The 20,695-nt window shown below is 49.7% G+C and overlaps 1 protein-coding gene and 1 long non-coding RNA gene across 3 annotated transcripts in view; one reads left to right on the top strand and one right to left on the bottom strand.

Moving 5' to 3' along the window:
* Positions 1-9,349: 9,349 nt before the first annotated feature.
* LOC115339339 lies at positions 9,350-13,492 on the bottom strand. Its single transcript, XR_003922688.1, has 2 exons — positions 13,407-13,492; positions 9,350-10,658 (listed from the first exon to the last, which is right to left on the bottom strand). It is a non-coding gene; the product is annotated as an uncharacterized LOC115339339 (long non-coding RNA).
* The window catches only part of KCNB1 (potassium voltage-gated channel subfamily B member 1), a 137,466-nt gene continuing 129,171 nt past the window's right edge, over positions 12,401-20,695 (top strand). The window contains exons 1-2 of one of the 2 annotated variants that reach the window (XM_030009180.2): positions 12,401-13,269; positions 14,470-15,135. In XM_030009180.2, coding sequence (XP_029865040.1) covers positions 14,569-15,135 — 567 coding nt within the window. In that variant the 5' untranslated portion in view covers positions 12,401-13,269; positions 14,470-14,568. Of the gene's footprint in view, positions 13,270-13,306; positions 13,508-14,469; positions 15,136-20,695 lie in introns of those variants that run through there. The other variant, XM_030009181.2, reaches the window with a different exon arrangement.

Raw genomic sequence — 20,695 nt, forward strand, 5'->3', positions numbered from 1 at the left:
TCAAGCATGAGCTGGCTGCACCAGGGAAAGATCAAATAGTTGGGATGTGGCATTATTGTCTTTCAGGAACTTAAATACAGCACATTCCTCAATGCAGACAACACCGAGAAAGATTTCTAGAAGGGAGGCTCAGTACTGCAGCGTGCCGTGGGGAGCAGGAGCGAGCAAGTGTGTTGGACAGCCGGCTGCAGTCAGTAGCATCAAGCAGTAAGCGTGCGGCCAGTCTGCAGAGAGCAGCTCGCTGCCCCAGCGTGCTCCTGGTGATGGTGATGCTAAGGAATCCAGCCGAAGTCTCTTAGCTTGGGAGAAAGATCATCACATAGAAAATTCACAGGATGCCTTTGGTATCTCTGGTGTATGATTATAGCGCAAACCTGTCTGTTAAATTTACGTTTATTCCTCAGCAAACTGTATAGATGCTTTTAGAAATTCATACTTATCTTTTTAATTAAATATTGGGTTTTATACCATAGATCAGGAAGAGTGCCAAACTGCGGGAATTATTTACTGGTGCAACATAGTGGGAGAGCTCCCAGGATCCGGACTCCGCTGTAGAGTTGGTTTCATTCTGTTAGTGTAGTTAGTGTAATTTCATTCTCTTAGTTTGTTAGAAGGATACTTGGATTGCAAAATAAAGCAGCTGGTTGATATGAAATGCTACGATTAAGGTTTTCCCATAAAATCTTGTTAATCTACAGAGAGGTGCAACCTGCAAATGCTAGATGAATCCTTTATTTTTTTCCTCTCCAATAACAATCTCATCACTGTTAATGTTGTGTAGTTTTCCCCTGATCTGGTCATTGAAAATAGCTAATTTTCCTGAAATGGCCTTTGATTCCTATTAGAGACCAACAAATGGCATGGAAAAATCCAACCTGAGCAGTTTTAATTTTGGCAAAGTTACAAGTAACTGAATGCAGAATAACTTGGGTGGGTCAGGCAGGTATCGTCCAAATGCAGCAATAGAAGGCAGCTTTTCTGAATTGACTGTTTCATCATTTTAGATGTGTTTTCCTTCTGTTGACCTCTTCTGAATTGGAGCTGAAAGACATCAGGTTACAAATCCCAGGGTTAACAATGAAAGATACTGGGATGTCAGAGCTAGAAAAGGACGTCAAGGTTCAATATAAATTGAAAGTTGAGTAAAACAGCAAGGACTTGCCTTCCATCAGCTGGGCATCTTCTTCCACTTCTCTGTATGTTTGTTGAGAATTGTTACTGTGCTGCTTTTTAACCCAACTAATGTATTGACTAGTCTATTGGGATGGAGAACTGGTAGAAAAAATTGCACTCAAAAAATACCATTGCTGTACAACAGCTTTGTAGCTGTGAGACTGCAGCTTTGATGCTGAGTGTCTGAGGGTGCCTGGGGGGCTCCAGCATGCCATACAGTCATTTTGAGTAACTAAACACTGGATACACTCAAAGAGAACTCCATCCTGGAGGCATATTTCAAGGGAAAACATAACTGTCAGAATCTATAGGATGTAACTTGCAGTTAAGTTTGCACATTCATCCATTTTCTTGCAAATCTTTGGGTAGATGGGAACTAAATATAGCTAATGGACTCATGAGCTCAAGTACACACAACGCTGTGCTTTTATTTCTACAGAGTGAGCCCCAGGGTCCAGGCAGAGGGTTGATGTTCCTTGACGGCAACATAACAAGTGAGAACTGGAGGGAAGACACTCTGGAGTGACTCAGCATCACGACTGCCCATATAAAGTGCATTAGTGCAATATTTAGCCACTGGAAAAAAGTCCTGTTGGAGTTTAGGCTCCCAACCCAAGCAGTGGTGGCCCAGAAGACCTGCACAGAGCACGACTGGGCGGGAGATGTTCAGATGGGTGTTTAGAAGTTTCTGCTGTGTTTGTGTTGATGCCCCCAAGGGTGAGGTGCTGTGCACAACCTGCCTCGCTCAGAGCTGCTGCGGTGCCTTCTCGCAGCACCAGGGGAGCTGCTGCCCCGTGCAGTTTTCCCCTGACAGACCAGTTATGTTTGAAGCAGGGAAGAGGAGGAGAAGGCAGCTGATTTCATTACCCTTTATTCCAAACCTGGGGAGACCTGTTTCTCTCTGAGAGCCAAGCAGGACTTTCCAGTGCCTTTGGTAAGCCCAGTGATACCTAGCACAAAGGCACTGAAGGACTAGGGCTTGTTTTGCCTGTAATTACCAGTGTTTGTATGTGCCCTCCTGCAAGGCACTGGCTGGAAAGTACATCTCCTCCCAGACTGCAGCTTTCCAGCTGCTCAGTGCCGAGACAGCCTCCTGCTCTCTTTTGGGGGTGCTCCTTCAGGGTCTGGAAAGACTGCATTTAAACCTGGAAACTGTGAGCAGGCCAAAGGATTTGCTTGTATCTACAAAGTCACCCCCCTAAAATGTGCTTTAGTCCATATTAGGGCTGGAGCATCACATTTCTCCTGATCAAGCAAATGGTTGGGAGATCTGGTCTCAGATTGCACTGCAAAGACTTGTAAAGCAAACCACTGAAGTTTCTGGGATAGTTCCCCAGACATTGCTGCTTGTTTGTGCTTGTTCCTATCCTAATTAATCTTTTTCCACAGGGAAAGACTTGTTTTAGTCCATTTCTTGCAAAATTGAACTGGTCTTTCTTGCTTTACTAAATTAAAATCCATGAAGATCAATGCTTTAAGAATAGATACTTTGAGACCTGTTTTTCACATTGTTGATTCTGACTTTACAGCAAGACAACTGGTGCACATCCTCTCTGCACACACATTGGTACGAGGTGAACGTTCTTCAGTAGGCAGGAAAGAGACACCAAGGGACAGGGTTTCTGATGTCACATGCTCAGCGGTCTGGGACTGCCGGGGTGAGTTGTTCCTGTGCAACATTACTTCAGGTTTTTGCATGGCTGCAGTAGGACATGCTCCTTAACTTAAAGGACCCATTGATGGGTGTTTCTACAGGGACCCGTCAGTGGCCAATGCCATCTCAGCAGCCATAGAGAAGCGGTGGAGAAGAGCTGCTAGCACCCAGCACAAGGGAAGCAGCACAGCTGAGCTATCCCCAAGTTATTGTTACGGACGCTTCAAGCAAATCTAGTTTTTATTACAGAATAAAATACTTAAATTTATTACCCAGAAGAAACTATGCAAGCTCAAAAATTGTGCTTTTTACAATGTATCTTTATTGAATTCCCTTGTCTGCAGTGTTCCTGGGGGCTATTAGCTGCTTTAACTGGAAAAGCAGTCGCTGGGACCCCGGGCATTTGCTCTCAGAGGCAGCATGTTCCCTGCAGCCCCCAGCCCCTGGGATTCACTCAGCCCACATCAGTCTCCCAACTGCTGCCATCCATCTCCCTTCCTCCTTTCCTTTGAAAGCAGGGTTCAGAAGAGCAAAGACCAGGGCAGGAAGGGTTTGTGCAGCCACATGTGGCACCCCAGAAGTCAATTCACCTTTTACCAGGACTTTTTCCACAGAAAGGAGAAAAACGCCCATGCAGGACAAATAGCTTTGGCCTAGGAATAAATTGTAGCTGCATTATGGAGCTTAAGATCTATTGAAATGATACTTGTGTTGCCCTTGGTAATCAGAAGCGCTGAATTGCTGCTTGGCTTCCTTAAGAGCTCCCTGCACAGCCCTTCCCATATCAAAGGGATTGGTCTGGGCAAGGCAGGCAAAGATCACCTGCACACATGCTGGGCTGGAGGAGGAGGTTTTGATGTGTTGCTGAGCAGAGGTATTTAATTAACCTCCTCTGTTGATTTTGATGGAGAACCAGCTTCACTTTTTATGTGCAAGAGAAAAAGACACTCTCTGAAGAGCAGCTATCTGTAAGATGGCCAAACAAGTGCTGGGATGGGCTCGGTTTGCTCACCTTTGGTTTTCCAGTGCAAGACTGTGGTTGAACCTTTGCAAACAGGCCAGAAAATAGAGACAGGGTGAGGGCGTTGAAGAAAACTGGAGAACATCTCCACATGTCTTATGTTCCCCCAGCACGCAGGGTGATGCAGGAGGTGTGCGAGGGGTGGAGAAACACCTCGTTCCTTCCAACAAGCAAGCAATGGCCTATGAGCAGAGACAGCACGTGCAGAGGACTTGCTCTGCGTTGAGATCGAAGAGGGAAGGTGGATATCCCCTAACATCACCTGCTAGGGCAGAGGATATCAGTGTTTCTAGCTGTGGTGATCCCCAAGGTGGAGGTGTGAGTGGGTCACCCCTCAGCAGCCTTACATAGCCCCCAAGGGCCAGTGGCTGCCCGGGGCTATGGCTGGGTGCTCTGCCGCCTTCTGCATCCCATCAGGAGCGAGGGGGTAGGTTGAAAATGCAGGCTGAGCTTGAACTTGCAAGGCCATCAAAGGATTTTGGAGAACAATTGTGAAATATTGAAATGGCTGCTTGCTCTTCAAACGTGACGGTGGGTGAGAAGTTTGGGAGTTTGCTGGGATTTCCTGATTTACTGGGGCGTAACTGCTTGAACTGAGGGCCTTTTAAATTTTACATTATGCTGGCTGGGTTGTTAATATTTAATGTATGGAAAAAGACAAAGGTAGGTAGCTGACAATTCTCTTAAAATAAAAATCTCCATTATGATAATCCTGAGGAATCTTTGCTATAGGTATTACTTCAGTTAGTGGAACAGCAGAACATAAATGCTAGGAGCAGGGAGAGAAACCTTGCTGTGCCAGGGACTGTGTGAATGGGGTGGGGGGAGTCAGAAGCTTGCAGTTTGAAAGACAGGGAGGACATGCGGACAGGAGTTTGTCCTGAGTTAGTGAAGCCTGTGACCAGGTCAAGCCTTCACATCTCATCACTGCACTTAAACCAGCCCTCCGTGATGTGGCTCGCTGGGCTGGGTGTTCCTGCCCCGTGGGTGTGACATCCTCTGCAGGGCACCTGTGACCGCCATGCCGCTGCACGGAACAGGAAAGCTTCCCAAGTTTGGGGTCACGCTGCTGCTTTTTAACCTGAGGCCTTTTCTCCCTTTCCTTTTGGACCTTTGCCCTTCCCAGCCAGCAGAGATTTGAAGAGCAGGTGGGTGGGAGCACCCAGGACTGCTGCTCCCCAAAGGCACTCACCACCTGCAAAGCTGCAGGAGTTTAGCCAGACCGAGTCTTTTCATCTGCTTAAAACCAGGTGATAATAATTTCTGTCTTCCACATGAGTCCTGCTGAATCCCCCTCCAGAGCTGGCAGGAGCATAGGGAGGGATTTTAAAGGCCTTCCTGCCAGATCCTCTGCCCTTTGCACAGAAGAAGCCTAATGTGCCTTACAGAAAAGCTGCATTGCAACTGCTTTTTGCAGAAAATAAAGCATTCACCAGAACTCTTAATTCTGTGTTATCGTGAGGAATTTGGACAGCAAAATCCCATCTTAAGATGGCTCCATCCTCCAGTCCTCCTCCTGGTCAGCTCCAGATAACTCCTTGCTCCATTGCTGGCTCTTCCCAATCCTGCTCTACCGCTCTGTGCTCCCCATGGGCACTGTGCAATAGCCTGGTGTCAAAATCCAGACCTGCAGCACCCTCCGAGCTGGGCACTGCGGCAACACCCGCTCTGCTCTCAGCATCCTCCGCTCCTGCCGAGATCAAGGAAGCAGAGCTGCATTTTCGGTAGGTTATTGCAGTGTTTTCAGTTTGTACGATTACATCCAATTTGTTCTTTTTGGTTAGCTGGTGCTGGGTATTATTCCCCTGCAGAACTCATGCGTACAGCAAAAAGGGCATGTTTGGAAGAGCTCATTAAAATTCATGGGGAGTAGTGCTGTCCCATGTGAAGAAGTTTAATCCGAGACAGCCTTCAAGAATGGCTTATTGCAGCCTTCTGCATCGCCCACAAACACTTTGGGGAAAAACAGGGAAGGAGAACAGAGTGTTAGATAAGCTGCTTTAAAATGATCTTCATAATCCTGCAAATTAAAAGGTATTTTATTAAAGACAAGTTACAGATGCAAAATAACCCAAGAAAGGCTGGAAGTGACCCTTCCTAGAGACAATTTCTGCTACTCCTGCAGCTGTGGCTGGATGTCACTGAAACCAAAGCTCTCCCCCCTCCAAGGAGCCAGCCCTGTCAGTGGCGCAAGACACCCAGCCTTTTCTCTAGGACCTGCCCCCAGGGGAGCTAGGCGCCCTTAGTACCAGCAATAACATTAAGTAGTTGCTTGAAATTAGATTTGACCCCCTCCATGTCACTTTGCAGCCATTGGCATGAGGCTTCCTGACCCCAAAAGCAGCTTCAGCTTTCACTGAATGTTGTTCAATGTTTGTTGTTGAATGGCACAAAGGAGGGGAGAAGGAAGAGCGTGTTTACTCAAGGCTTAGGGCAATTGAGATCAGGGAATGGCCAAGAAGGGCTGGGTTCATGCAAGTTTTTCAAATCCTGCCTATTTTCTGCCAGTTCCTCATAAAAGATGAGCAACAAAACCCTTAAACTGTTGGGTACCCCCACCAGCCTTATTCTCACCGAGGCGTGCGACTCTTGTAAAAGCTTCTGCCACTGATGGCAGGAGCCTCTGACAAACGTGCTCCCCGTTAGCTGCAATAACAGTGACAAGGCAAACAATCTTGGTAGGAATCACTAAAGGATAGCTCTTAAGATTTAAAGGACGCTTAGCTGCTCATTCATCCCCCACCCCATGCAGCTTTTGACGGGTTGCTTTAATCCTTCTCAGTCTCAATTTCCCTCAGTCTGAAAGAGGATATTATGGTACTTTCCTCCCAGGAACCATCTGAAATTGCTCTCTGACTGCAGAGTCCTTTTAGGATCAGCATATGCAAGAGCAGAGCAATTCTTACTCTCATTATCCTGAGAAAACTTGCCATGCTTCAGGACATTCAAGTGATGGCATTTTTCCAGCATTAGACCCCGAAGTAGATTTTATCTGTTGGCTGAGTTAGGTGTTTGCTTTGCCTCTAAGGCTGAGCCCTCAGCCTGTGTTTAATAAATTGGGGCTGGGCAAAAGATGGGCCGGGGATGGAAATTGGGTGGCTGTGGGGCTGTAGTGAATCCTGGCAGGAACATGTTCAGGACACAGCTACCTTGTTGCCACAAGGAACTATGTCCCCAAGCTCAGGTGGAAGCTGTTTAGGGAGGAGACCTGACTTTTCCTCCTCTGCTGCGAGGACGCTGTGAGCAGCCGCATCCTGGAGTGCCCTTCAGAGCCCTGGCTCCTTTGCAACATTGCTTGTGTTTGCTTCAACCGTGCTGGGAAGATGCTGCCAGGGACTGGAACGGGAGAGCTCCTTAGCAGACCCAACTGCTAACTATGCCGCTTGGAGTCTTGTTGCCAAAAGCCTTTCCTGAAACAGTCGGGCCAGCATATTCTGTATTAGGGGAAGGTGGACTCATTTCCCCCGCTGCTCTTTCTCAGCACTCCTACCCTTCATAGCAGGCAAGGGCTCCCCACCGCCTGTTGCGACACGCTTCAAGCAGGCTGGTTCTCCAAATGCTGGTTAAAGCAGTCAGGCTTCCCCCAAACCAGGGAGAGAAACAGCACCCATCGCCTCTGAATCTGCGAGACTAGTGTGTAAAGGGCAAGGCTGGTGGCAAACATGGCAGGATCAACGGTTCCCGTTACATCCCTACTTATGTCTTCTCTTCAGAGCTGGGGCTTAATTTTGGTGCCTGCATCAGCAGCTGCCCCACCACATCTGCAGCCCCTCGCCTGGCTGTGCAAGGGGTTTTCCCCACAGGGAAGGTCCCCCCATGGCTGGGATCCCTCCAGCAGCTGAGGGGAGCTTAGGGAGGGCAGGCAGGGCCTCCTGCCCATGAATTCCTGGGAATAATACCGTGTCTAGGTCTTGGATCCTGGCTCTCCCAAAAAACTGCCCAGTCTGCCTGCAGTCAGAACGGGGCTGGTGTGCCACAGACCCCGAAGGGTGTGAATGGCTGCAGGGCTGTTTGCAGTCCTCAGCAGCTGGGCGGAAAGCAGCCTGGATGGATGGGCACTTGGTCACCCCTGTGAGAGAGAGGTCACGTCTCCACCACTGCAAAGACTGTCCGACCCCTCTAGCTCTGCTGCCCTCCCTCCTGACTGATGGCGAGGTGACTAACGCGAGATTCCAGCCCTTCAGGGGCTAATAAATCTGCAGTTGCTGAATAATATAGCAAGTCAAATTGCTTTACAGAGCTTGGTGCTTAAAGCTAAATGTTAGATAATGTATTATAGGTGGCTGTTTTTCCCTTGGTGCCAGGCCTGCCTGAACAGCACAAGCTGGGAGGATAAAATGTCCCCCCGGCCCCTCCATGGGGTGCAGGGACTGGCAGAGTGGTGATGCCACCGGTCCCTCCTGGGCAGGAAGGGGACGTGGGGCCCCAAGGATTTGGCCTATGGTATTGACAGATAGGAGAAAATTAATTTCTCTGGTCATTTTGCAAATTCCCTAGCAGATGGGTAATAGGGACAAAGCACACCATTGAGGGCTTTTTATTCCTCAATGAGCAGAAAAGTTTGTGTATTTTTCCTCCTTGAAGTAATAGTATTTGGTCTCAAACCCAATGTGAACAAGACAGACGCAGTCAGGAGGTGATGTTTTACATACCTGGCCACCTTAGGGAATTGGCTGGTGCTTCCACAGCTTTCAGTCAGTGCCCCAGACTCATCCTCATCAAGATAAAAGGAAAGGTGAGTCTGATGGAGGCATCCTTGGAAAGACGAGCTGCGGGGTGTGTGTTTGTGGTCAGTGGGTGCAGAGAGGAGACTTAACAGATGCGTGGGAGGAAGTGCACAGCCTGGCAAAGGCAGAAAGCTGGAGCCAAGGGGGGTGGCTCTGAATGTGCTTTGTGGGAACCTGAACCAGAAACTTCTCTGATGACCAGTTTGCACTGGTGTGTTTCCTGCCCCCTTCCCGAAGGCCAATGGAGCTTAAGGCTGACTAAGCACCAACAGCCATTTGCAGAGCTGTGCCAGGCAAAGGTCAAAGCTGCAGAGGTGATGCAGCTCTGGTCGGCCCCTCCTCGAGGAAGCAGGAGGGAGGGAAGCCTGCCTGCAACGGGGAGGGGGGGATGACTTTGGGCACTCCTGGGAATTCAGAATGCATCTGAAAAGTTTAGGTGAGCTGAAAACTTCAACTCTTTACAGGACAGGGTTCCCATGTGGCTACTGTCCTCCCAAACACAAAAGAGGGCTGCCCTCACCTGCCTTTTCTCTTCCACAGCTGAGACAGTCTTTGGAGACTTTGCCCTCTGCCAAGGGGCATTTGCTCTCTGGTTCCTCGGTCCCCGTGGAGACCTCTCTGCTCTTCCTCCTTCCATCTCCTGCTTTTGCAGATATCCAGTCCAGCAGCTCAGGCCTCCCAGATCCTTTGGAGCTTCTCTGAGGACTCAAAGAGCATGGCAGAGGTCAGGCCCTTCTTTCGGGACCAACGAGCTGTTACGGACTTATACATACGCAGTTTGGGAAAGGCTTTATTTCACCACAGTGAGACGAGGAGCTGGTAGAGGGCAAGAGTGAATGGTGGAGCGTGCTGGGGGTACAGGCCAGGGGCCAGGAAAGCTGTGGCTACCAAGGCTTTCCCCCTGCACACAGAGCCTGCTCCCCTGCAGCAGCGTAGGTTGGCAGCTACAGCTGAACTCCTCTGAACAGGGCTTTCAGCAAGGGAGAATGTGATGATGGAGCCCAGCTGCTGCTGACGTTGCCATCCAAGTTCTGCCTGGGTTTTTCGAGGAGAGCCTTGTCTCTTTAAGGTTCATTTTTGGACTGTATTTTGCTGTCTGCTTCCAGTATTTTTCCCTGGTATTCCAGTATTTCCACGCTCCTGGGCTGTCAGTAGCACATGCCACTTCACACTATGTATCTCAGTTCTTTTTGCACTTTTCAACACTTGTTACAGATCTTTGCCAAGAAACCTGATAATTTTTTTTCCCATTTAAGGGAAAGGATTTTGGACTATAGAAGAAAATCTCCATTGTACCTAAAGTGTTTCTAGGCTGGAAAGAATATCCCTGGAAACTAAGGGAATCCTTACGGCTACATAATAGGAAACACTCTGTAATGGAGACAGCTTATTGTGTATGACTGTCTTTCCCACTCACGAGGACAAGTACAAGGCCCTTGGGCTGCAAGAACAATACGGGTTATTGTTACATCTTATAGCTCATTTTAGAATATGAAACCCAGCATCCCCTCAGCATCAGAAACTAGCCAAAACTCGTGGGCCACCAAAGCTGCTGTGCCCATCTCTGCTGGAAACCCATTGTTCCACATACCATTGCTGTGACAGGGCTGAGCGCTTGTTTACGGGCGAGGAGCCTTCCTTCTCTCACAGTCGTTTGTTTTTCTGTGACCAGTAAAATGATGTAAATCAACCTCCCCTCTTGCTTTGCAGGATGGGCAGGAAGATGCCAGACCATTGTATAGGTGTGGGTGTCTCTGAAGATGTGATACTTTTCCTTATGCAGGCAGAGGAGTCACTGCAGATCAGCAGAGGGATATTTCCACATTTAGGCTCAGCCTATTTCCCTGTCATGTTGTAGCACAACAAACACTGTCTTACAGAGGTTTTCTGCCTGGCAGATGAGATCCAGATATGTATATACCACTGACTGTGAGCCCAGGAGAACATATATTTGCCATACTCTCCACATTTCCTCTAAAGTACTTGAGGTTTAGGGTGTTTCCTTGTCAATAACTGCTGTAATACCTGGAAAGGAACAGGGTTTGCCACGGACTGCGTTCAAACATTTGGCTGGTTCCATGGGCTGTGGAAATAACAAACCATAAATTAAGTTTGCAGAAGCTCAGGGTACAAAAATATCAATTGAAAGGAATATCCAAACCAAGAGTAGGTTAGATAACCTTGGAGAAGAGCGAGCAGGCTGCACATTTCTGCATCCTCAGGCCTGCACTGCCCCTTGCTGACAAACTCTCCATCGTGGGACAAGAAATGCTGCAGGGAACAGATGTCCTGGGGGTGGAAACGTCCTCTCCTCTGCCCAGACTCCTGGATCACCCCCAGGCACAGCCAGCTGGAGGGTCTGCCCTGGGCAGGGCTCCTTCTCGCAGCTTCTACCTGAGACTCCAGTACGATTTTTCAGCACTGGCAGGACTGCGTGGGTGGAAGGGTGGGCACGCAGCAGTGGAGGAGTCTGTACTTCCATAATGCCCCTTCATGTGCCCCCCTCCACAGCTGGTTCTCCAGCCTCTTGGCAGAACACGTGAATGACATTGGCAGGGTAGCAAGAGTGATGCAGGAAGATACAAATGCCCTGCTAATAAACCCGAGTTGCCTCTCTCCCAGTGATTTAACTGCATTGAATCTGATGCATCTCCCTGCATTAGGCTACTTGTCATTTTCCCTCCCAGCATCCTCTTCCCGCAGAAGAGTGGCCTGCATCTGTCACAAGGGGAGATAATGTGCCCTGGATGCCAGTGCTAACAGACAAATAACTTGCTCTCCTACAGCACCTGCCAGCTGGAATTTTCAAAGCACTTGGTAATCATTAACAGATTTAGCTTCCTAGCCCTGATCAGAGGTTTTAATCTCTGTTGCAAGAGGAGTAAACTAGGGTCTGGAGGTGAAAGAATGAGAAAGTAAGAGGAGAACTGAAGTGCTCTGGGTGCCGCTTGTAGGTTTTCATGGGGCAGGGGGAGCTACTTCAGTGGAGGGGCCCTGGGCTGGGATTAAGCTGGTCAACAAGTTTTATTCCCAGTTCTTCCTTCCACCTCCCCTCTGGGTGATGTTGCTTTTCTATATCTTAATTTCCTCATCTGCAAAAGGAAGGTAGTGACCCACTTCTCCTTGTAAGAAATTCTGAAATATACAGATGACATACAGTTGTAGGAGGTACTGGAGAAAAACAAACACTGTTTGGGATTTCAGAAAGCTATCTCTAAGGAAGATGTGGACATTCAAACACCAAATATAATAGCATAATATTGACATTGTGTAGGCTGGGCAATGGGAGCCAGGTGGGGGCTAGGGAGAGAAGAATAGAAAGTGGGGAAAAGCAGCACTGAGAGTCTTTTTCCCTAGTTAATCACATAAAATCAGACACCGGGCTCCTATTTTAGAAACCTTGTAGTAGGAATTGTCACTAGAGTCCAAGAGCCATGGTCAATCAATGCAAGAGGAGAAAGGGCTAACGAGCATTGCTGCACCTCTGATACACCAGCCTAAGCAGATGAACTGCATTAAGTGATGCTAATGTACCCATTAAATGGTGCTAATGGAGCTCCAGGCTCCTGGTGAGGTCCATTTCCCCTGTTGGGAGCGAAGGAGGAAGGCAAGAAGGACAGAGTGGTAGAGGGATGCTTTGAATGCCATGCTGTTGCCTGGAAAGTCACCCTTTTCTGTTTCTGCTGCGTTTTCAGGTTAGTATTATTATTTTTATTATATTTATAATTTTTTAAAAAATATTTATAGTCCTAATCAGCAGGAGAGATCCACTGCTCTTCCTCCTATCTGTATCTGCAAATATATGCAACCCTCCTGAGAACAGGCTCTTTGCTTTGATGGGGGGCTGCTGGGGTGAGGATGAGGGCCCAGTTCACTCCTCGCACACAAGAGTGATGTACAGCCTCGCTGAGCTCAGCTGCTCCCGGCACAGCAAGCAGGGCCTGGGAAGCGATAGGGGCCCTGCTGAGCCGGCTTATCAGCGCTCTCTGCTCATCGCTCTTGTTCTGGCACCAATCCCTGCTCCTATTTTTACGGGTGATACCACCGGGAGCTGGAGGATGGTGGGAATAGCCCCGTCCTCCTAAGGAGGGATGCTGCGGCTCTCCCCCCGGTGCTAGGTCTGTTCCAGGCGCCTCCCCCGCTGTAAATCAGCCCCGGGGCGGCGGGGCCCGGCCAGGAAAGCGTTAACCTTCCCTGCAATGCTGCATCCCAGCTCACGGTGGAGCTGCCTTCCTCTCTTCCACCCCCAACTTCCAATTCACTCCAAACAACTCCGGGACAGAATTGCAGGGAAAAGCTGGAGGTTCAGACTAGACTTGTTGATCTCCGTTTCGAGGCGGCAGAAGGAAGTACCGGAGCTTTCCTTTGTGTCTGCACGGAGAGAGGGCTGGGGGGGGGGGGGGGGGGGGGGGGGCAGATGCGGCTTCGGCGTTGTCTGTAGGCAGGAGTGAGGAGCCGCAGCCGAGGGAAGGCCTTGGAAAGCTTCCTGCCGAGGGATCCGACTTACCTCGTTTCCCTTCCCCTCCCCCCGGGCTCCGTGGACAGCCGGGAGCGCGGCCGCCATCCCTCCGCCTTGAGGCTGCCCGCGGGGGGATGCGAGCGGGGCCGCCCCTGCTGCCCGCCCCGCCGCAGGATGTAGCCGCCCTCGGCCCCGCACAGCCCCGCACCGCCTCGCTGGGAGCCCGCAGGAGGAGGTAGGTGCGGGCCGGGCTCGGGCCGAGGGAGGGGAGCCTTCCCCCGTGTGCGCCGGGGAGCAGACCCGGCGGCGGCTCGGAGGCAGCGGCGGTATTTCGGTTTTGGGGCTGGGGAGGGGGACGGGACACACACACACCTGGATCGGCGGGGAGAGGGGCCGAGCCCCCGGAGCCGTGCCGGCTGGGCATGGAGGAGCCGTTCCTTTCTGCGCCGGGGTTTCTCTTCGTGCCATCTTGTGTAAGCAACAGTGCTCAGGGCTGTCACAAGCCCGCCGGCTTTGCAAGGAAGGCTCGGGTTTTTTCCTTATTCCGGTTTTCGTTGATTTCCCTGTTCTGCAGAGGTCGGCGTGGGGTGTGTGGGGCGGCATTCCTGGGCAGCCCGGAGAGGTAGAGTGCGTCGTCAGAGTGGCTGGAAATACCCCCTTTTCCCTTGCCCAGCTCTTTCCTCGGGGAAATTTGCAAGGCTGGAGTTACAAAAAGCCTCCGTCTCTCCCTGCAGCCTCCACGGCTGGGCAGAGCGGGGGGGCACCGCCGGCTCCGAGGAGGGGGGTTGCCCCGGCCGGGTCGTAGGGACACCCGGCGTCCGCGGTCCGGCAGGGCCCCTCTGCGGGAAGGAGCGGCGGCGGAGCCGGGTGCTCGGGGGACGGCCGTGGCGGGGCCGGTGCGCTCCCGGCCGGCCGCTCCGGGACGGGGGACGACGTGCCAGCCCAGCCTTGACTAGCGGCCCGCCGCCTTTTGGGGCGCATTGCTGAGCGGTGCTCGGGAGAGCTCTGTGCCCTCCCCTATCAGTCAGCAGTTCCCAGCCCTTTGCTAGCAGAGACTCCCGGGGCCGTGCCCAGCCTCCGCAGCTCCCCCGGACGGGGTGTGCAAGCGACCCTGCCGGGCAGAGGCGGGGGTCCGCCGGGGGAGAGGGGTTGGGGGGGGACGGGACACGGGGACACCCGGCTGCCGCCCGGGGGAGCTCGGCGGCGGCAGCGCCCGGGCCGACACGTGGGAGCGGGCGGCCTTCAGCACCGCGGGCGCGGACAGCGCCCGGCCGGCGCAGCGCGGTTCAGCACCGCCCGGGCGGACAGCGCCACCGCCGCCCCCTGAGCAGATTAGCGGGGCCGGTGGCTCCCCCGCGCGTGGATAAGGCCGCGCCGAGGCGGCGGCGGGCGCGGAGGTCAGCGGGCGGGGACCCATGGTCGGCCTCTCTTGCAGCTCTGGGGCATGGAGGGGAAGGAGAGGTGAGGAGAGCCGGCCCCCGCACGCCCTGCCCCGCGCCGCACCTTGGAGCGTCCAGCCTGAGGGGGACCAGCGATGCCTCTGGGGATGAATAAGCATGGATCTCGCTCTACTACCTCTTTGCCTCCGGACCCCACGGAGATCGTCAGGAGCAAGGCCTGCTCCCGAAGGGTCAAGCTCAACGTGGGGGGGCTGGCCCACGAGGTTCTCTGGCGGACCTTGGACAGGTTGCCGCGGACCAGGCTGGGTAAGCTCAGAGACTGCAACACACACGACTCCCTCATGGAGATCTGTGATGACTACAACCTGGAGGAGAATGAGTACTTCTTCGACAGGCATCCCGGGGCATTCACCTCAATCTTGAACTTCTACCGTACTGGCAAGCTGCACATGATGGAGGAGATGTGCGCCTTGTCCTTCAGCCAGGAGCTGGACTACTGGGGGGTGGATGAGATCTACCTGGAGTCCTGCTGCCAGGCCCGCTACCATCAGAAGAAGGAGCAGATGAACGAGGAGCTGAAGAGAGAAGCCGAGACGCTGAGGGAAAGGGAAGGGGAGGAATTTGATAACACTTGCTGTGCTGACAAAAGGAAAAAGCTCTGGGACCTCCTGGAGAAGCCCAACTCCTCTGTAGCGGCCAAGGTAAGATCTCCACGTTTCTTGTCAAGTCTTGCCTGTATTGGCTCATGACTGTGGTGATGCTTATGTGAGGTATTGCCCTGCTACTCTTGCTGTAGCATCTGGGCACTTGTGGCTGGATGGATGCTGTGACTGAAGGGGAGAAAGGCCTCCCAGACGCAAACAAGGTTTATTGTATCTTTTTGGTGTAGTTTGGAAAGGGTCTAGTTTGAGCTTCCCTGGGGCAGCCTAGGCTGCTCAGTGTGGGAGCAGCTCTGCTGACCTGTGGGTCAGCATTCACTGATTGCAGTGGCTGGAGGTTGTAGACTTGTTATCCAGTGGCCTGTCTTAGCGCATTTTGTATTAGAGATTTCTTTGGGCCTAAAACATGCGTGTCTCCTACTGCTTAACCAAACTGGCTTTTAAGAAGAGGAAATCTACTTGAACTCTTAGACCTAGGTCTGGTCAGGAAAGAATGCCTTCCCTTCTAGGGCTTAATTTAAAATTTTGTGATGAAATACATCCCCTAGTTATTTGTATCATGCATTCCTAAGCTGTGGGTCTGCTAAAGCTAGTGTTTGAATTTCATCATTTAACTGATTTAAGTCTCCCTGTGCAGTACTGCTGCAGCTCTGTCTCTGTCAATAGTTGAAGTGCTGCTTACTCTGAAGTTGGTGCTAGTGCAACAGATCTATTTGAAGGCGTATGGAAGATAAGATCCATGTTAGGAGAAACCAATGTCAGAGTTGGCTCTGATAATTCAGCTGTCTCATGTTAGTCACATATTCTTTAGTGAGGAAAATCTCTGTGAACACAATGATTCTGTAACCATGGGGACAAAAGTGAAGGGGGAGAGGTTGAAAACTGTGGGATGAATAACTGAAAAGCATAAGAGACTGAGCAGTAGGGACCAAAACTTGAATTTTCTATGTACCGGTATCCTCACAGTATGGCAAAGAGGTAGAAAGAAGCCCCAGCTACCTCTTTAATGTCTTCTCCCTGTTGTATGTGCATTTGCAAATGTAAACCTTAGTTCCATCCCATTGGAATCTGGCTTTGGTGGGCTACTTATGAACAGACTTATTTCCCTCTCTTTTCTCTTATCAAAATGTTGTACATCATGAACCAAGAGCATGTATGAAAGTTTGGGGAAGGGATTTTAGGAAGTGTGGAGCTAAGTGGCTCATTCTGGCGGGGGAGGGGAGAGGCATGGTCAGCTGCTGAACCGATTATCACTTTTTTAATGACAAACGGAGCCCCAGAATGTCTTTTTCTCTCCAATGGCACAGATGACACTGTGCTGAATGCATTAATCATTTATAAGACTCCTTTGGCACAGTCCTGGAATCCTGAAACACAGGCCCCGGGCTTCGCTGTGTGTGGCACTGACTCAAAATCCATTAGAGACTGTTGATGTTCATGATTTATCGTATATGAGCAGGGGTCATTCTTGCCAAATAAGTGTCTTCTGTGATTTATAAATGAAATACACTCTAGCTTCATTTTCTGAGAAAATTCTCGGAGTAAGTGCATTCGGCATTGCAGCTCTGGATTAATTGAGAGTGAATGGTAAAGCATTATTATCCTTCCCATTTAAAGCTATCATTCTGTGACTTCGTTACTGTAAGGAAAACGGTGATGTATGTTATCAGACCTCAAATATTCCAGCAGTTTCCAATCACAGATTTCTACACATGTTAAGTGTAGCAAGGAAAATGGGCATGCTGAACAATTAGCTTACCAGGCAGGGACAGAAGAGCTGCTAAGCCTATTCTTTATCCGATTTGCTCCCTGCTGGTGGATAGCTTTTCTCTCATGCCAGAGTATGCCCTTTGCTTTGATCACCTTCATGAGAATTCATGCCACATATTGAGTAGGCTGGACCCAGTCTTCTGATGGAAAGATGTGGGGAGAGGGACTTGGCAGCCTGACCCATTATCTGACCTAACCAGCTGTGCCCAGGCTCTGTTTCAGGCTGCATTTTCTAAATCTGAGCCTCTGCCTGATAGCTCCTGGCCAGCTTTCCCCAGCTGTCTGCTCAGTGGAGCACTTTCGCTGAGGCCATGGGCCTCCAGGAGCTTCTGTCACCTTTCCTAAAGCTAGACTCCATCTGCTTTGCCAGGTCTGGGAGCTCAAACCGTTCCTATAGAAAGGGAACAAAGTAAACTATTCTGAGGTTTAATGACTGTCACTGAAGGACCTAAAATCACTGTTGGGAAAATCTGTACTACTCTTGCTTATTCTTTTTCTTCAGACTTGTGCTGCTTAGTGCAAAGGTTTTTCCATTTAAATGTAAGCAATGGTCTCCCTTCACCTTTTCTTTAAGAAGTCTAGAAAACGGCTACAAATGCAGGTTGTCCCCCAAACCTAACGCAATCCCTCTATAAGCCATGCCCTGTTGTCTGACTCCTGCTCCAGCGAGATGGGCTTTTTTGCTGGCTCTCGGCATTTGTTTGTATTTTAACATTTTCTGCACAACACTTAACCCGACTCCTCCATAACAGCTTACTGCAGAACTTCTCATGGTTATACTGGGACAGGTTAAATCCTGAGAGAGTGAGTTGTTTTCTATTTGTGGTTGGTTTTGGTTTTCTTTTTTAAGAAAGGAATTATATGTGATGTACCTCAGGGTGGAAAACAGCATTCAAATAAGAAATGAAGGATCTCACAGACCTTAATTTTTGTTGCTCTTTTATCCACTGAGGATTTACCCATATCTTTTGACTAATCCGTCTTTTGAACTAACCACCTCATGGCAAGCAGTGTCTTACGTGTGATGCTTCACCCTGTATGTGACCGGAAAGAACACTGTTAGCTTTTTATAATACCCACTCTTTGAGAGTCTCCAGATTTCTACAATGAGGCAGCAGACAGCTGTTAAAGCCCCAGGCTCGCTGCCTTGTTACCTCCCAGCACTAGCAGAGGGGTGTTTGCTCCTTTCCTGTAATGCTGCAGTCCCTCTCATCTGTAACCGAAGCTGCACTGTCCTTGTGTGAGGTGCCGTAGAGCCACGGGGCAGCACTCCAGCCTTTCTCCATGGTCTGACTGTGCAACAGGCACCTGAACCATTTCAACCCCCAGTCCATTTAACTTGGAGGCACTTGCTGTGCTGTACTCCCCTGCGCTCACCTTGCCCAGTGGGAAAACCCCTATGCATGAAATTGAGCACTGAGGAACTCTCCCTCTACCAAATGAGAAAATATTTAACAGGCAGTTATTAAATAAAACTCTTCATTTCTCTCTCTCTAGCCTTACAAGATATTTTAAAGGATCAGTTTCTCCTGCTTCTTGTGACTTTATTTGCCTATATATCCCTGAGAAATACTCACTGCAGTCTTTGTGGATGCTTCCACCTCTTCCTGGTTTTGCATATTCCTGTTTATTTTCATCGTTCTCCTGGTCTCCCTTAACAGTTTAGTGGTTGGTTTCTGTTTTGGGGGTTTGTTTGTTTGGTTTTTTTAAAATAGCATTCCTCCTGTACTTTGGTGTACTTGCAACATCCATTTTTAACCATAGAGTCGTCTCTGGTGCTTGCTTCTGTCTGGATTTATCCCAGATGAAGATGAGGTGCAGATATTTTCTGGAATGGCTATTACATTTTGTTGTGTGGCAGTTTTCCTTTCCTCGGGAAAGAAAAGCAGCTCTCCAGAAGCCAAGGAGAACTGCTGCTTTTTCTTGGGACTTAGTGTCCATGTCAGGGCAGTAGTGGCTAGCTGTTTTCCAGCACTCAGGTTTGGGCTTTTAATCATAATTGCCCTTTCACTCAGCGAGGCTAAGCCTGGGCAGCTGGTTTCTGTCACCCACAACCTGGCTAGCAGCCCTGAGTTTCCAAAGCAGAAGCCCCTTCTGTAGCTGTTGTTTTTTACTAACCAAGCTAGTTAGGATCTGTGGGTCCACCTCCTGGTGAGACATTCATGCCCCTTGGGACAGCCAGCCTAGCTGTAAATCCAACTAGACTTCATGGCATCTCAAAAAATCACAGACTGCAGTTGTTCCATGTTTTCCAGTATAAACAAATAACAAATTAGACCAACTCAACATCTGAATTAACTTATATGGTCTTGGAAATCCTCTGATCACCTGGACCTTTCCAGCAACTCTGCAAGAACGTTGCCCTTTTTGACTCTTAGGAGGAAAGGAAATTCTTTCTTCTTTTAGTCCTTACAAATTATTTCCCTGAGCAATATTTGAGTAATTAGTGTTGCACGGAGGGGTGGGGAAAAAAAAGTCTGCTCGTCTTACAGACTCCTCTGCATGTGCTGGTTTCATCTATTTTTCTCTTGCTGTCCTGAAGGCTGAGAAAAACACGATGACATCACCCACTTTGCAAAAAGCTTCTCTGCATATCTGCATGTCAAGTAGGATGTGCACTTCCTCTGCTCCTCGCTGCCTTCACTTCCCACTTGTCCCTGTCCTGTTGGGAGCTCAGCTGCAGCAATCCTTCCATTCTGGCAGGCTATTTCTTATCCTTTCCCCTGTCCCTACTGTGTCTTTGCCAGTGCAATAATATCACATTTATCCTTGAAAACATGCAACTCCAATTCAGTAATCTTATTATGCATGCCCCTACATTTGTTGAACAGCTTTTCTCGAGCTGCCCGCTGCTCTCTGCTGCTAATCTCTGGATGCATTGCTTAGGGATTGGGGAGGTTGCGCTGTAAGCTCTTTTCTTATTATTGTTGATAGTAGTGACAAAATAAGAATGATAAAGCCTCTTGGAGATGCATTTGCTACATCTAGAGCATTCTTCCCCCACATGGGCTTTCTATTCCTGGCCCTTCCTTATGGCGTGCAGTTTTCATTCATCTCTAAACCCGCCTGAATTTAGCATTCAGCAGAGGAAACCCCTCTCCCTAATTGCAGGGGTTACATCTTAGCTGTGTCTTGTCTGTCTCTGAGGCTCCCATCACAGGGCAGATGTTGACTTTGTTAAAGCCGGATTGCCCGTATTGTGTTTGCATCTGTGACTTTCATTTTTCTGATGCAGCTATTGCCTTGGCTTTTCTGCTATATTTAGGAGACTTTTCCCCTTCATCCAAAGTAAACTCCTGTCTTCAGAGATCCTCAAAAGGAGAGCCTCATTCCAAAGCCTTTCCCCTGGGTTCAAGGATTTGCCACTTTGGTCTATAGCTTATTACTGGGTTTCTAGCGCAGCACTGTCCTACAGACACACAAACAATTGCTGTTCTGTATCAGTCTCTTTTCATCCTGCAGCTCCTTTCTGGGTGCTTGTCCTTCCAGTGAACTTCTTAAATCTTTTGTCTGGGGAGCCCTAATTCCTACGTTCAGTTCCCTGCAATGTGTCCTCTGCTGCTATCTCACCAATGACCTTCCCACAATGTATTGCTGTGCTGCCAGTTCCCAGAACTCCTCTGTATTACAGCTTCCCTAAACTCCCAGTTTGGGGGGGGAGGGGTGTGTGTGGAACCCTAGTAATATTGCCAGCCTGGTAATTATGTCATGTGATTCTTTCCTGGCTCTAAAGAATCTTGCTGGGAGCTCCTGTAACATAGGAGACAGCCTGGCCATGACACCACCTTGTAGGTCTTCCACATCCCTAATGCAACATCCCATGCTATTTCCT

This window comes from Aquila chrysaetos, chromosome 3, assembly GCF_900496995.4.
Source record: "Aquila chrysaetos chrysaetos chromosome 3, bAquChr1.4, whole genome shotgun sequence".
Lineage (NCBI taxonomy): Eukaryota > Metazoa > Chordata > Aves > Accipitriformes > Accipitridae > Aquila > Aquila chrysaetos.